The sequence below is a fragment of the Halichoerus grypus genome, chromosome 13, assembly GCF_964656455.1.
Source record: "Halichoerus grypus chromosome 13, mHalGry1.hap1.1, whole genome shotgun sequence".
NCBI classification, from domain to species: Eukaryota; Metazoa; Chordata; class Mammalia; order Carnivora; family Phocidae; genus Halichoerus; species Halichoerus grypus.
This window is the reverse complement of record NC_135724.1, coordinates 56,640,188-56,653,940: the sequence shown is the minus strand read 5'-3', so window position 1 is coordinate 56,653,940 and position 13,753 is coordinate 56,640,188. Positions and strand designations below refer to the sequence as shown.

General features: G+C 35.7%; 1 protein-coding gene across 1 annotated transcript in view; it reads right to left on the bottom strand.

The window, feature by feature from the left end:
• PTPRM (protein tyrosine phosphatase receptor type M) overlaps positions 1 to 13,753 on the bottom strand; it is a 777,319-nt gene that overhangs the window by 432,207 nt on the left and 331,359 nt on the right. The window contains exon 4 of the mRNA XM_036100805.2: positions 12,812 to 12,890. Within this exon, the coding sequence (XP_035956698.2) occupies positions 12,812 to 12,890 (79 nt within the window). The remainder of the gene's footprint in view (positions 1 to 12,811; positions 12,891 to 13,753) is intronic.

The following is a 13,753-nucleotide window of genomic DNA, read 5'->3' as shown; positions in this document are numbered from 1 at the left end:
CCTGTCCAGTGATGTGAATTCTAGAACTATTTTCAAATGGGAAGGCTGATGCTATTTTAAGATTTGGATTTCTGCCACGTGTGTTCATGCATTCAAGCATCAGTATTTCAGCCCCTTACTACTTCTGAACAGAAGCAAAAGTTCTTCAACCCAAGCCTCAGTGGGTGGATATATATACAGATATATATATATATATATATATATATTTAATTTGTAAGACAAGGATTTTAAAAAAAGGTACCTATTATGTAGGGTTGGGAAAAAGATTAAACAAGATGATGCCAGGAAGGTATTGTGTGTGCCTGGTACCCTCAAAAATGTTCATTACTATTTAAAATAACTAATTTATCACTGGAAACTGGAGAAGATCCCAACAAAAAGTTCTACAGCCAGAAAAGTTTTGATCCCATGCTGAGCTGTATGCTCTGAACCCTGCCAAACTATCTTAATTGTAACACCAGGTAGAGCACCGTTAGAGTAGAAAATTTCAATCTATCCCATATTCAAAAAGAAAAATTCTCTCTCTCTCCCCAAATTTATAGGCCCATTCGTCTCCTGGATACCCTTTCAAAATGCTATGCCAGCTTTCTTCTAAAATCTGCAGGAGTTCTAAAAACTAAATATCTTCCATGAATATCAAACAGGATTTTTACTACAACTCTCCTATTTTCTCATCTCTGCCATATTCTGTTGCTTCTTATTAAGAAAACAGTTGCTGAAAGAATAGAGGTTTTCAGGTATTAATTGATCTCAAATCAACCTTTGATCTCAAAGCCAGAAACTACTGACCAAGATGCAAATCTTTTTGCAGATGTTTCATATTATTGATCCTTTAAAGCCTGCACCAAAATGCGAACAAGATCAAAGAACGGTAATTTGTGAGAATAAAGGGCAAACTGCCACGGGGCAAAAGAGGACTGGGTCCTGACCCTTTTTTATTTTCATTTGCATTTTAATGTAATGGCATAGGTTGAAATTAACTGGAGGCATTCCCAAACTGCCAGAACAAGCAGTCAACTCTCTTATTTGTGTAGCATGGAAACCAAACAGCCTGGCGCTGCCCACACAGAGACATAGTACATTCTGCAAACATTTTTCTTTTTAATTTTAAATTAAATTTTAATTTTAAATTTGCAGATGGACATTGCTAAATCACCCCATGTAAGCAATCGATCAGTTTAGCTACTTAATCTGCAGCTAACTTATTTTAGTGGGTCCATCAGGATGGAGTGCCTAAAAATAATAGTAATAGATCACATTTATTGAGCTCTTAGAATGTGCCAAGCACTGTTCTAAGTTCTTGATATACATCAACTCATTTAATCCTCATATTTACCCCATTGAGGAAAGGATCATTATTATTATCCCCATTATATGAATGTGTTTATAGGGCCAAAGAGGCTATGTAACTCTTGTGATAGAAGCAGGAAGCTTGCTCTTAACAGGTTACAGGACCAAACTATTTTTGTTTTGCTTTAAAGTTAAAGATGGATCTTTTTTTTTTTTTAAGATTTTATTTATTTATTTAATTGACAGAGAGAGAGAGAGACAGCGAGACAGGGAACACAAGCAGGGGAAGTAAGGGAGGGAGAAGCAGGCTTCCCGCAGAGCAGGGAGCCCGATGCGGGGCTCGATCCCAAGACCCTGGGATCATGACCTGAGCTGAAGGCAGTTGCTTAACCACTGAGCTACCCAGGTGCCCCTAAAGATGGATCTTAATGAAATAATTTTTCAAGTGGCAAAACAGATTCAACATCCTTATCATAGAAAAATAAGTTAGGTACTATATACAAATAATTTTTAAAAGTCACTCATATCTTGAAGAAAAATGATTGATATTTTGGGGGAGAAAAAATCCAAGTTAGGTTCCTATGCGTTTAAGATGCAATGTCAGTTCTGAGTCCTATGCGCCTCTCAACCAAAGCATGTGATCTGTCATTACTCAACAGAACGTAATTCAGAAAACAATTCTAATTTTTTGTCACTATTATTCTTATTTTAATCATACTGCTTATAATGTTTTCATAAAAAATCTAAATTTAGAAATAGACAAGCAATATGTGGGTATGAAAATAAATCAATGAGTGAAAAAAATTAATTTTGTTTTATAAAATAAGAATAATTTTGAACCTGGGATGCTATATTATGAAGTCTGCATTTCTTAAATGTTTAAAAAAAACTGCTAAATTATTTCCTACTCCAAAACAGTAAAACACCATAGTATTGGATTCCGTATCCACTTTATGCAATAAATGGCATGTGGGTTTTTGTCTTCAATCTTTTGCAAAAAGGTAACCTACTAAATAAAAGAAGATATTTGAAAATGATATATCCAGTAAGGGGTTAATACTCAAAACATATAAGGAACTTACACAACTCAACACCAAAAAAAAAGTTAAAAAATCTAATAATCTGATTAAAAATAGGCAGAGGAGCTGAATAGACATTTTTCCATAGACTGCATACAGATGGCCAACAAACGTATGAAAAGATGTTCAACATCAAAGATCATCAGGAAAACACAAATCAAAACCACAATGTGAGATACCATCACACACCCGTCAGAATGGCTAGTATCAATAAGACAAGAAATAATGGGTTGGCATGGATGTGAGGAAAGGGAACCCCTGTACACTACTGTTGGGAATGGGTGGAGCCACTATGGGAAGTGGTATGGAGTTTCCTCAAAACTTAAAAACAGAAATACCATACAATCTACTAATTTCACTGCTGGGTATTTAACTAAAGAAAACAAAAACATCAATTTGAAAAGATATATGCACCCTATGTTTATTGCCCCATTATTTACAATAACCAAGATAGGGAAGCAACCTAAATGTCCATCGATATGTGAATGGATAAAGAAAATGTTATATACCCATGTATATACATACGTACATAATGGAATATTACTCAGCCATAAAAAATGAAATATTGCCATCTGTGACAACATGCATGAATATACAGAGTATTATACTAAGTCAAATAAGTCAGGCAAAAAAAAAAAAAAGACAAATACCATGTGATTTCACATATATGTGGAATCAAAACACAAAACAAATAAACAAAATAGAAAAAGACTTGTAAATACAGAAGACAAATGGGTGGTTGCCAAAGGAGAGTGGGAGGATGGGTGAAATAGATTAAGAGGTATGAACTTCCAGTTATAAAATAAACAAGTCACAGGGATGAAAAGTACAGCATACAGAATATAGTCAGTAATATTTTAATAATTTTTTATGGCTAGAGATGGTAACTATGCTTATTGTGAGCACTGCATATGTACAGAATTATCAAATCACTATGTTATACACCTGAAACTAATACAACATTATATGTCAACTATACTTTAATAAAAAAAAATGCCAAAGAGAGTTCATTGAGTGGAAGTAAAAGAATGCTAATTAACATAATAAAAACATAAAAAAGTAGAGTAAGTCTCACTGGTAATGGTAAATTTAGTGTCATAGTTAGATTTTGCAATAAGGTAATAATGGTGCATAATTCATTTACAACTCTAAAAGTTAAAAAAAAGAACATATAAATAGAATGATCTGTTGTTAGTTATACAATATAAAAAACATATAAATTGTAGCAAAAGAACCTATTTTGTAACAACCTAAAGTGTTCCTTTTAGGAGAAGTAAAAGTGTAAAGCTTCCAAATTCTATTAAAGTTAAGTTGTTATCAGTTTAAAATAGGGTGCTATAAGTTTAAGATATTTTATATAAGTTTTATGGGAATTATATAGAAAAATTTTGTAGTAATTTCACAAAAGAACAAGATAAAGAAATCAAAGCATACTGAAACCAAAAATATCGAAACACACAAAAAAGACACCAGAATCAGAAACAAGGAAAAATAGATCTACAAAGCAACCAGAAAGAAATTAACAAAATGAAAATAGTGAGTCCTTTCCTGTCAATAGTTACAGTAAATATAAATAGATTAAAAGACACAGAATGTCTGAATGGATAAAGAACAAAAACAAGATCCAACAATGTGCTGCCTACAAGAGAAGCACTTTAGCCCTAAAGACACACATAGGATGAGAGTGAAGAGATGGAAAAAGACATTTCAAGCAAATGGTAGCCAAAAAAAAAGAAAGAAAGAAAAGAAAAGAAAAGCAGGGGCAGCTATACTTAGACAAAACAGACTTCAAGTTAAAAATGATAAAAAGAGACAAAGAAAGTCATTATGTAATGACAGAGGGGCCTAATACATCAACGAGATTAACAATTAGATGTAATAAGAAGATATCTGTACACAACGGTGAAGCACTGACACACAAAGGCAAAAACTTCTAGAAATAAAAGGAGAAATAAACAGTAACACAATAATAGTTGGGGATTTTAATACCCCACTCTCAACAATGGATAGAGCATCTGGAGAGACAATCATTAAGGAAACAGCAGACTTGAACAACACTATAGACCAAATGGACCTAACAAACATATATAAAACATTGTATCCAACAACAGAAGAATATAGATTCTTCTCAAGCACACATGGAATACTTTCTAGAATAGACCATATGTTAGGCCACAAAACAAGTCTTAGCAAATTTAAGAAGATTGAAATGGTACCAAGAATCTTTTCTGACCACCATGGAATGAAACTAGAAATCAGTAACAAGAGGAAACTGGAAAATTCATGAGAAAATGGAAATTAAACTACTCTCTCCTGAAAAACAAATGGATCAAAGAAGACATTAAAGGGGAGAAAAGGTTTCTTCAAATAAACAAAAATGGAAACACAAAATACAAGAACTTGTGGGATGTAGCAAAAGTAGTTCTAAGAGGGAACTTCATAGCAATATATGTCTATTTAAGAATCAAAAAAGATCCTAAATATACAACTTAACTCTACATTTTAAAGAACTAGAAAAAGAACAAACTGAGCCCAAAGTTAGCAGAAGAAAGGAACAACGAAGATTAGAGTAGAAAAAAAACAAAGAATAGAAAACGGTAGAAAAGATTAGCTAAACTAAGAGTTGGTTCTTTCAAAAGATAAACAAAATTGACAAATCCGTAGGTAGACTAACCAAGTTAAAAAGAGAGAGGACCCAAAGCAACAAATTATAAATGAAATAGACATTACAACTGATACCACAGAAATTGAAAGGGACGTAAGAGGCTACTAAGAACAACTTTATGCCAACAAACCAAACAACCTAGAAGAAATGGAAAAATTCATAGAAACATACAGCTTACCACCACTAATTCAGGAAGAAATAGAAAATTTGAATAGACCAATTATGAGTAAGGAGATGAATCGGTAACCAAAAATCTCTCAACAAAGAAAAGCCCAGGACAAGATGGCTTCACCACTGAATTTTACCAAACATTTAAAGAAGAATTAACACCAATCCTTCTCAGACTCTTCTACAAAATTGAAGAGGAGGAAATAGTCCCAAACTCATTCTTTGAGTCCAGCATTATTCTGATACTAAAATTAGAAAAGAAAGCTACTAAAAACAAAACAAAACAAAACAAAACTATAGGCCAACATCCCTAATGAATACAGATGCAAAAATTCTCAATAAAATATTAGCAAACCAATTCAGCAGCAGAGTAAAAGGATCATACACCTTGATCAAGTGGAATTTATTCCTGGGATGCAAGGATGGTTCAACATATGCAAATCAAGCAATATGATTATATCACATTAACAGAATGAATAAGAAGACTCCTATGAGCATCTCAATAGATATAGAAAAAGCATTGGACAAAATTCAATATCCATTCAGGATAACAACTTTGAATGAATTATACATAGAAGAAACATATCTCAGCACAAAAAGGTCACATATGACAAGCCCACAGATAATACCACACTGAATGATGAACTGTTGAAAGCTTTTCCTCTAAGATTAGAACAAGACAAGATTGCCATTTTAACCACTCCTATTCAACATAGTTCTAGAAGTCTTAGCTAGGGCAATCACACAAGAAAAAGAAATAAAAATTATCAGAATTAGAAAGAAAGAAAACTACCCTTATTTGCAGATAACATAATTTTATATACAAAAAAACCTAAGCACTCAACTAAAAAACTGTTACATCAATGAATTCAGTAAAGTCCCAGAATACAAAATTAACATATAAAATGGAGTAGTGTTCCTATACACTGACAATGAATTTTCTGAAAAAGAAATAAAGCAATCAATCTCATTTACAATAGCATCAAAACAATACAATGCTCGGGAATAAATTTAGCTAAGGAGATGAAATATCTCTACACTGAAAACGACAAGATATTGATGAAAAAAAATTTTTAGAAGACACAAATGGCAAGGGAGCCCGTGTTCGTGAATTGAAAGAATTAATATTTTTATTATTTTATTATTTTTGAATTTTTTTTATTCATTTGAATGAGAGAGAGTGAGAGCTCTTGTGCTCTCTCTCACTCTCTCTCAAATAAATAAATAAAATCGTAAAAAAAAGAAAAGAAAGAGTGAGAACACGAGCAGGGGGGAGGGTCAGAGGAAAAGGGAGAAGCAGACTCCCCGTTGAGCAGGCAGCCCAATGCAGGGCTCGATCCCGGGACCCTGGGATCATGACCTGAGCTAAAGGTAGACACATAACTGACTGAGCCACCAGGCACCCCAAGAATTAGTATTTTTAAAATGTTAATACTACCAAAAGCCATCTATAGATTCAATGCAATTCTTACTGAGATTTCAAAAGCATTTTTTTTACAGAAGTAGAAAAAACACTCCTAAAACTTACATGGAACCACAAAAAGACCCTGAATATCCAGAGCAATCCTGAGAAAGAAGAACAAAGCAGGAGGCACCACACTTCCTGATTTCAAGCTACACTATAAATCTATAGTCACCAAAATGGCATGGTACTGGCATAAAAATGGACAAATAGACAAATGGAACAGAATTGAGAGCCCAGAAATATACCCCAGCACACAAAGTCAACTAATTTTTAAAAAGGAAGTCAAGAATACTCAATGGAAAAAAGACAGTCTTTTCAATAATGGAGCTGGGATAAGTGGATATTCACATATGTAAGAATGAAATTTGACCCATATCTCACACCATACACAGAAATTAACTTGAAATGGATTAAAGACATAAATGTGAGACATGAAACCATGAAACTCTTGAAAGGAAACAAAGGAATACAGCTCCTTGGTGTGGGTCTTAGTAATAACTTTTTGGATATGACACCTAAAGCACAAGAAAATAATAAAAAATAAACAAGTGGGACTACAACAAACTAAAAACTTCTGCACAGCAAAATAAACTATCAACAAAGTGAAATGACAACCTTATGGAATGGGAAAAATATTTGCAAACCATATATATCATGAGGGTTTAATATCTAAAAAATATATAAAACTCATAAACTTAATAGCAAAAAAATAATAACCTAATTTAAAAATGGACAAAGGACCTCAATAGACATTTCTCCAAAAAAGATATATGAAAGATCAATAGGTACATGAAAACAAAAGATGCTCAACATCACTAGTCCTTAGAGAAATGCAAATTAAAACCACAATGAGATATCACCTCATGCCTGTTAGAATGACCATCATCAAAAATACAAGAGGTAACAAATACCAGTATAGATGTGAAGAAAAGGCAACCCTTATGTGTTGTTGATGGGAATGTAAACTGGTACAGCCACAATGGAAAACAGTATGGAGGATCCTCAAAAAAATTAAAAATAGAACTACCATATGACCCAGCAATTCTGCTTCTAGCAATTTATCCAAACGTACCGAAAACACTAACTAGAAAAGATATCTGCACCCCCATATTCATAGCAGCATTATTTACAACAGCCAAGACATGGAAACAACTTAAGTTTCTATCAGTTGATGAGTGGATAAAGAAGTTGTGGGATATATATACAATGGAACATTATTCAGTCATAAAAAACAAGGAAATTATATCATTTGTGACAACATGGATGGATCTCAGGGCACTACGCTAAGTGAAATAAATCAGACAGAGAAAGACAAATACTGCATGATTTCATTTACATATGGAATCTGAAATGAAACAAACAAATAAGAAAACAACCTCATGATATCAGACTTGTAGTCACCGGGGGGAGTTGCAGGGAGGGGAAAGGAAGGAAGGTGGTAAATAGGAACAAACTTCCAGTTATAAATAAATACTAGGAATGTAACATACAACATGATGACTACAGCTATCCCCACTGTGTGATATATACCATAGAGTATACCTTGGTATATATACCAAGAGTAAATCCTAAATCCTATGAGTTCTCATCACAAGGAGAACAATTGTTTTCCTTTTCTTTCTTTCCTTTTCTTTTCTTCCCTTTTCTTTATTGTATCTACAATGAGAAGATGGTTGCTAGCTGAACTTATTGTGGTAATCATTTCATAATATATGTATATTAAACCACCATGCTGATACCTTAAACTTTTACAGTGATGTATGTCAATTATTTCTCAATAAAACTGAGGAAAAAATAAATAACTCAATTAGAAATGGGGAAAAAATCTAAACAGTCATTTCTTTCAAAAGGTATATAAGTGGCCAATAGAGAAAAAGATGCTTAACATAATTAGCCATTAGGGAATCAAAACCACAAAGAAATACCACTTCAAAGCCACTGAGGTAGAAAAAAGAAAAAAAAAAAAAGGACAAATGACAAATATTGGCAAGAGTCCACTGCTCCTCAGAATGTAAAATGGTGCAGCCAATTTGATAAACAATTTCACTGTTACCCAAAATGCTAAACATAGAGTTATTCTGTGACCCAGCAATCCTCCTCCTAAGTATATATCCAAAAGAATTGAAAACAAATGTCCACACAAAAGCCTGTAACGGAAATGTTCATCACAGTGTTAGTCCCAGTAGCCTCAAATTAGAAACAACTCAAACGTTCATCAGTTGAAGGACGTGTAAAGAACATGTGGTATTATCATACAATGGACTGTTTCTCAGCTTCAAGAAAGAATGAAGTATTGAAACACTCTAGAACTTGGATGAACCATGAATGTGCTAAGTGAAAGAAAACAGAAAAGACCACATATTGTATGATTCCATTTAAATGAACTATGAGAAAGCAAGCCAATCGACAGAGACAGAAAGTAGATTAGTAATTGCCTACAGCTGAGGGTGGAGGCCAAGGGAATGGAGAACTGACCTAACAGTGGGTGCAGGGTTTCTTTTTGGGGTGATGAAAACATTCTAAAGTTGATTGTGGTGATGGTTATACAACTCTGTGAATATACTAAAAACACTGACTTGTACACTTTAAGTGGGTGAACTGTATGATATGTGAATTATATCTCAATAAACCTGTTAAAATGCTGTATGGCTTGTAAGACATAAAAATATACACCAGCACTACAAGGCAATAACAGAAATACCCAACATGCATAGCTTATAACCTACTTAAAAACAGGAGACAACATTATGAAGCTGATAAAATGCTTCTTCAGGTTCTCCTACTAGGATTATTGAACCAAATTCAAAATATATTTTGAGTGTGCATACCAAATACAAAAATTATCTGTGTTCATTAGACGTGGGCTTAAGCCATCGAGCTGCTGATTCTGCACAGCCATATCCACATTTCATGCTGATCCTGCATTTTATTGTCACTACATTAAAATCAATTTTATGAGCAACTGTATACTCTTAACAGAACAAGTACTTTTAAAAAAATGTTGAAATGCCTGCTCATAAACCTATATAAGTCCGAACAGGAGCCTTCAGAGTGAAGTAAATAAAGTTCAGCAGTTTTGAATCTTTTGGAAAGCAGAGTTTTAGATATGAAATATTTATGCCCCCTTATGATTTAAATCTAATGACTATCATGATTTCAAAGTAATTGATTATTATTTAGAAATCTTGCTGGGAAATCCCCTAAAATATTACCTGCAAAGCTTTACATTTTAAGACCAAACTATTGCTTTCTTTAAAATCTTTATTTGCATGTTTTCCCCATAAACTTAGAGATTCAGGAAAAAATAATTACAGAAGGCCCATCATCAAAACCATTTAAAGCTTACTGTTCAAAATGCTGTTGTACCATACATTACCCTGGTACAGAGCCTGTTTTGCAATTCTGTGTCTCTTAAGAGCAGTTTGTAAAGCCATTTAGGTATTAATACCAGTATTCTCCAAAGGAGAGACCATAAACACCATTTCTATGGCTATAGGCAGCTGAGCTTGCAAAGAATGAACAAAACTGTGGGAGACACATTTTGGGAGGCTCTGATAGAAGGACAAGCATTAAGTAAGTCTTTATATCTTACTGAAGACAATGACTCAGATGCTGCGGCATGGGAGGAGCCACACATCAGGAGCTATTTTGTTGGCCGATGGCCAGATGTAGAACAAACCCAGGATAGAGAACAAGACGGACCCCTGCAAACTTGGCCTCATCCATTGCATCTGCAGCAGGGCGAAGGTTGCTCTGAGTAACAGGGGGCACTCAGCACATAGCAGGCATGCATCATTCCTTTATTTTCTTTAACCTCCTGGTAAGAGGTGAATCTGAGGTGGGATCATTTATGCACATTAGAAGATCCCATGGCATTTTTCCAAGCCCAAGGCTATTACTCTGAGGATCTGGCCAAGTTCCAACTCAGGTAATTATATTCCGCTTGCTAAATTTGCCCTGCTGTTCCAGTTAGGTACAGCATTGTTCGTTTTCCTGCCTTTTCAGAAAAAAAAGGGAGAGATTCTTCTTGAACTCACCAGTCTTGCAGACAGAAGAAAGGCAAATATAAGGAACAAGATGATTGCGGTGTTTGAACTTTGGTGCTGTGGCAAGCTCTGAGCACCAGATAAAGATCACAGAGAGAGCAAAATCCTTCTGGATGGAATCAGATGACTGTGCCATGATACCCTCATCAGATAACGACCACAAAGGGCTCTTGGTAACTACCACAGAGAATGAGCTCATGATCTCTTCAAACCAGGCAACAAAAGCAGAGACACTTATGCAAATGTTTGTATCTTTAATATCATTGCAGGTATAACCACTTTATCAGGAATTGGGGTAGGGATCACCAGCACAAATCCAGGAATGTTTGAACCAGCCAGTCTCTCTCTCTTTAATGCTGGGGACCCTAAAAATAAAGCAGGCTGTCATCCCTCACACGGCCAAAGATTTAAAGTCTGACAATATCAATTTTGGGCAAGGATATAGGGAAAATAAAACTCCCATGTGCGCTGGTGGGAATATAAACTGGTTCAGACACTTTTCATAGCAATTTGGCAGCATCTAGTAAAACTAAAAGTGTTTCTATCCTACATCCCAGCCATTCTGCTTCTAAGAATATACCCTACTGAGGTTCTTGTACATTGCACCCAGAGGCACTCACACAGATGTTCACTGTAGCCATGTTTGTTATAAAGAACAGCTGGGAGAAAAAACTAAATGTTTGTGGAAGAATAGAAAAATAAATCATAGTATATTCATATGATATAATATCATGGATTGACCTAAAAAACATAACGCTAAGTGGAGAAAAAAAATACAGAGTAATTTGTACAGTTGGATACTATTCATTCCAATTTACAGAAGGTAAACATTACCTTCTTACTTTTTATGAACCAGAGTGGTTATGGGAAAAAGCACACCTCCATGCATGTACACAAGCATGCACACACATGCACACACATAGACATTTGCAGTATTTTGGTTGTTCAGCTCTCAAAGCACTATTCTGGGGTTGGGAAATGCCCCACTGTATGTTTTTTGGTAAAAGTCCTGGCCTAACTCCCAGGACAGAAGGCAAAAAAAGCCACAGTGGGATTTCCTAGATGACCCGATTGCTAGCAAGGGAATGAGCACATGATCTAGCTTGCCAACCCTGATAATCCCACTCGGGGTCTTGAGCCTAAGACCAAGGAGGCAAAGGTACGGAGACAGTGACAAATGTTCCGGCAGGTGACAAGGGTCAGGTGGCCAGAGAGTAGGCTATAGCACCCCTGCCCCCACAGATGGCCCCTCAGGCATAGCAGTCACCATGGTTCTGGCTGCAGTCTCTCTTTTGGTTCCCACCCATTACTGGAGCCTAGATCACCAATGTTCCCCGTGGTTCTATTTGCCACCAATTCCATTTCTATACAAAGCTTTTCTGCTTGAAGCAGCTACATCTGTTTCTGCTGCTTGTGGAATACGAACCTTACAGATGGAGGAGGCTGCAGCAAGCTCACCCAGTGGTGGCCCCAGGACAGGCAAGGGAGAAATGGGACTGGCTTACGTGCAATATTTTATTTTGATTTAATGACAATGGTTCAGATACAAATATGACAGCCTGTTAATAGCTGTTCATACTGAACAGCAAAAAAAAAGGGGGTGTGTTTATCACCCATTGGAATTTTTAAAGTATTAATTTTTAAAAGATGAAGTTCAGGCCATTTCTGGAGTCCCTAAGTGGTTCAGGTACATTTCTTGTATTTGACAGATCCCAGGCCTGTTTGGGGTCATGCTGTTTGAAAGTATGCCAGTAATACACTGAATTTAGGAGCAAAATGCACAGATTCTCAATGTTCAACCTGTGCTTCTATTTAAAAGGGAAATCCACAGATCATTGCAAGGATGTTTGATTATACCAAAGCAGGCCATTAGTCCTCATTCCTAATCTTCATTTTAGAGACGCTCAGTTACATACAATGAATGACACATGAAATAGATGTTTTTGGACTTCTGGGCTAACAAAGCAACACTTAAAGACTTGTCAGGAACTCTTTTAGCAGGATAACTTCTCCCCAGGTTTCAGTGTCTTCTCTTAATTTGTAACATAAATATGCCCCCAACGATGGACCCAAATGTGTAAGAGTTGAGGCAACTTACTGCACGGATGTCCTAACACCTTCACTTCATCAATAACAAGGTAGCCTTGATGTCCAGAAGTTATCACTTCAAAAACCACCTGGAAAATTAAGAAAGATTTATATTATTCACTCATTTTGTCAGAGTTTTACCAAATGTCTCCTACATATAAATGTAGGTTGTTCATTCATTCATCATGTTTCTAACAACCATTAATGGAGCACCTAATATCTGCCAATCAACGTTCCAGGTTCTAAGATGACAAAGATAGAAAAGATCCCAATCCAGTTTTCAGAGAGGTTAATGGGAAGGGCTGGGTCAGACATCATCCTACCTCAAGACTCACCCGGTAAGGAGGTAATACCATGGTTAAGAGCTGATATTTGGAAGACGGAGGCTTAAAGTCATTTACCATAGACGATGTTGAGATTTAAATTGTTTTAAGAGAACATATTTTCTGGTCAACTCCTTTGAGGGGATTCTATGACCATGCTGAACCATGTGGGGCCCTGGGTTTTATGCAACTAAAATGAAAAAAACTACCATAAGTGCTGTGCAAGAAAAGTACAGGGTACTAGAATAACATATACCAAAAGGACCTCCTGTGAGGAGGTTGCAGTTCTCCTAACAGCTGATTATGAATGAGGAAGGAGAGTAAGGCTTCTTCCTGGGCATCTGCAAAGGCCCTGAGGTGGACATGGCCATGGCCATGAAGAGGAGTATTGGGACATACAACTGTAAAAGTCAGCTGTGACCAGGTTGCAGAGGCTCCTCTCTTAGGGCAGGGATTCCAGGGAAGACACTATATTAGTAATATAAAGACGCTATGGCTGCTGAAACTCAGATGGCAGAGATATGAATTAAGAGCAGAATGACATAAAAATCTCTACAATGCTAAAATCAAGAGGTCTTTAGCAACTGCTTGATCATGGGAAAAGTAAGGCGGAAAAAGAAGGGCAACAT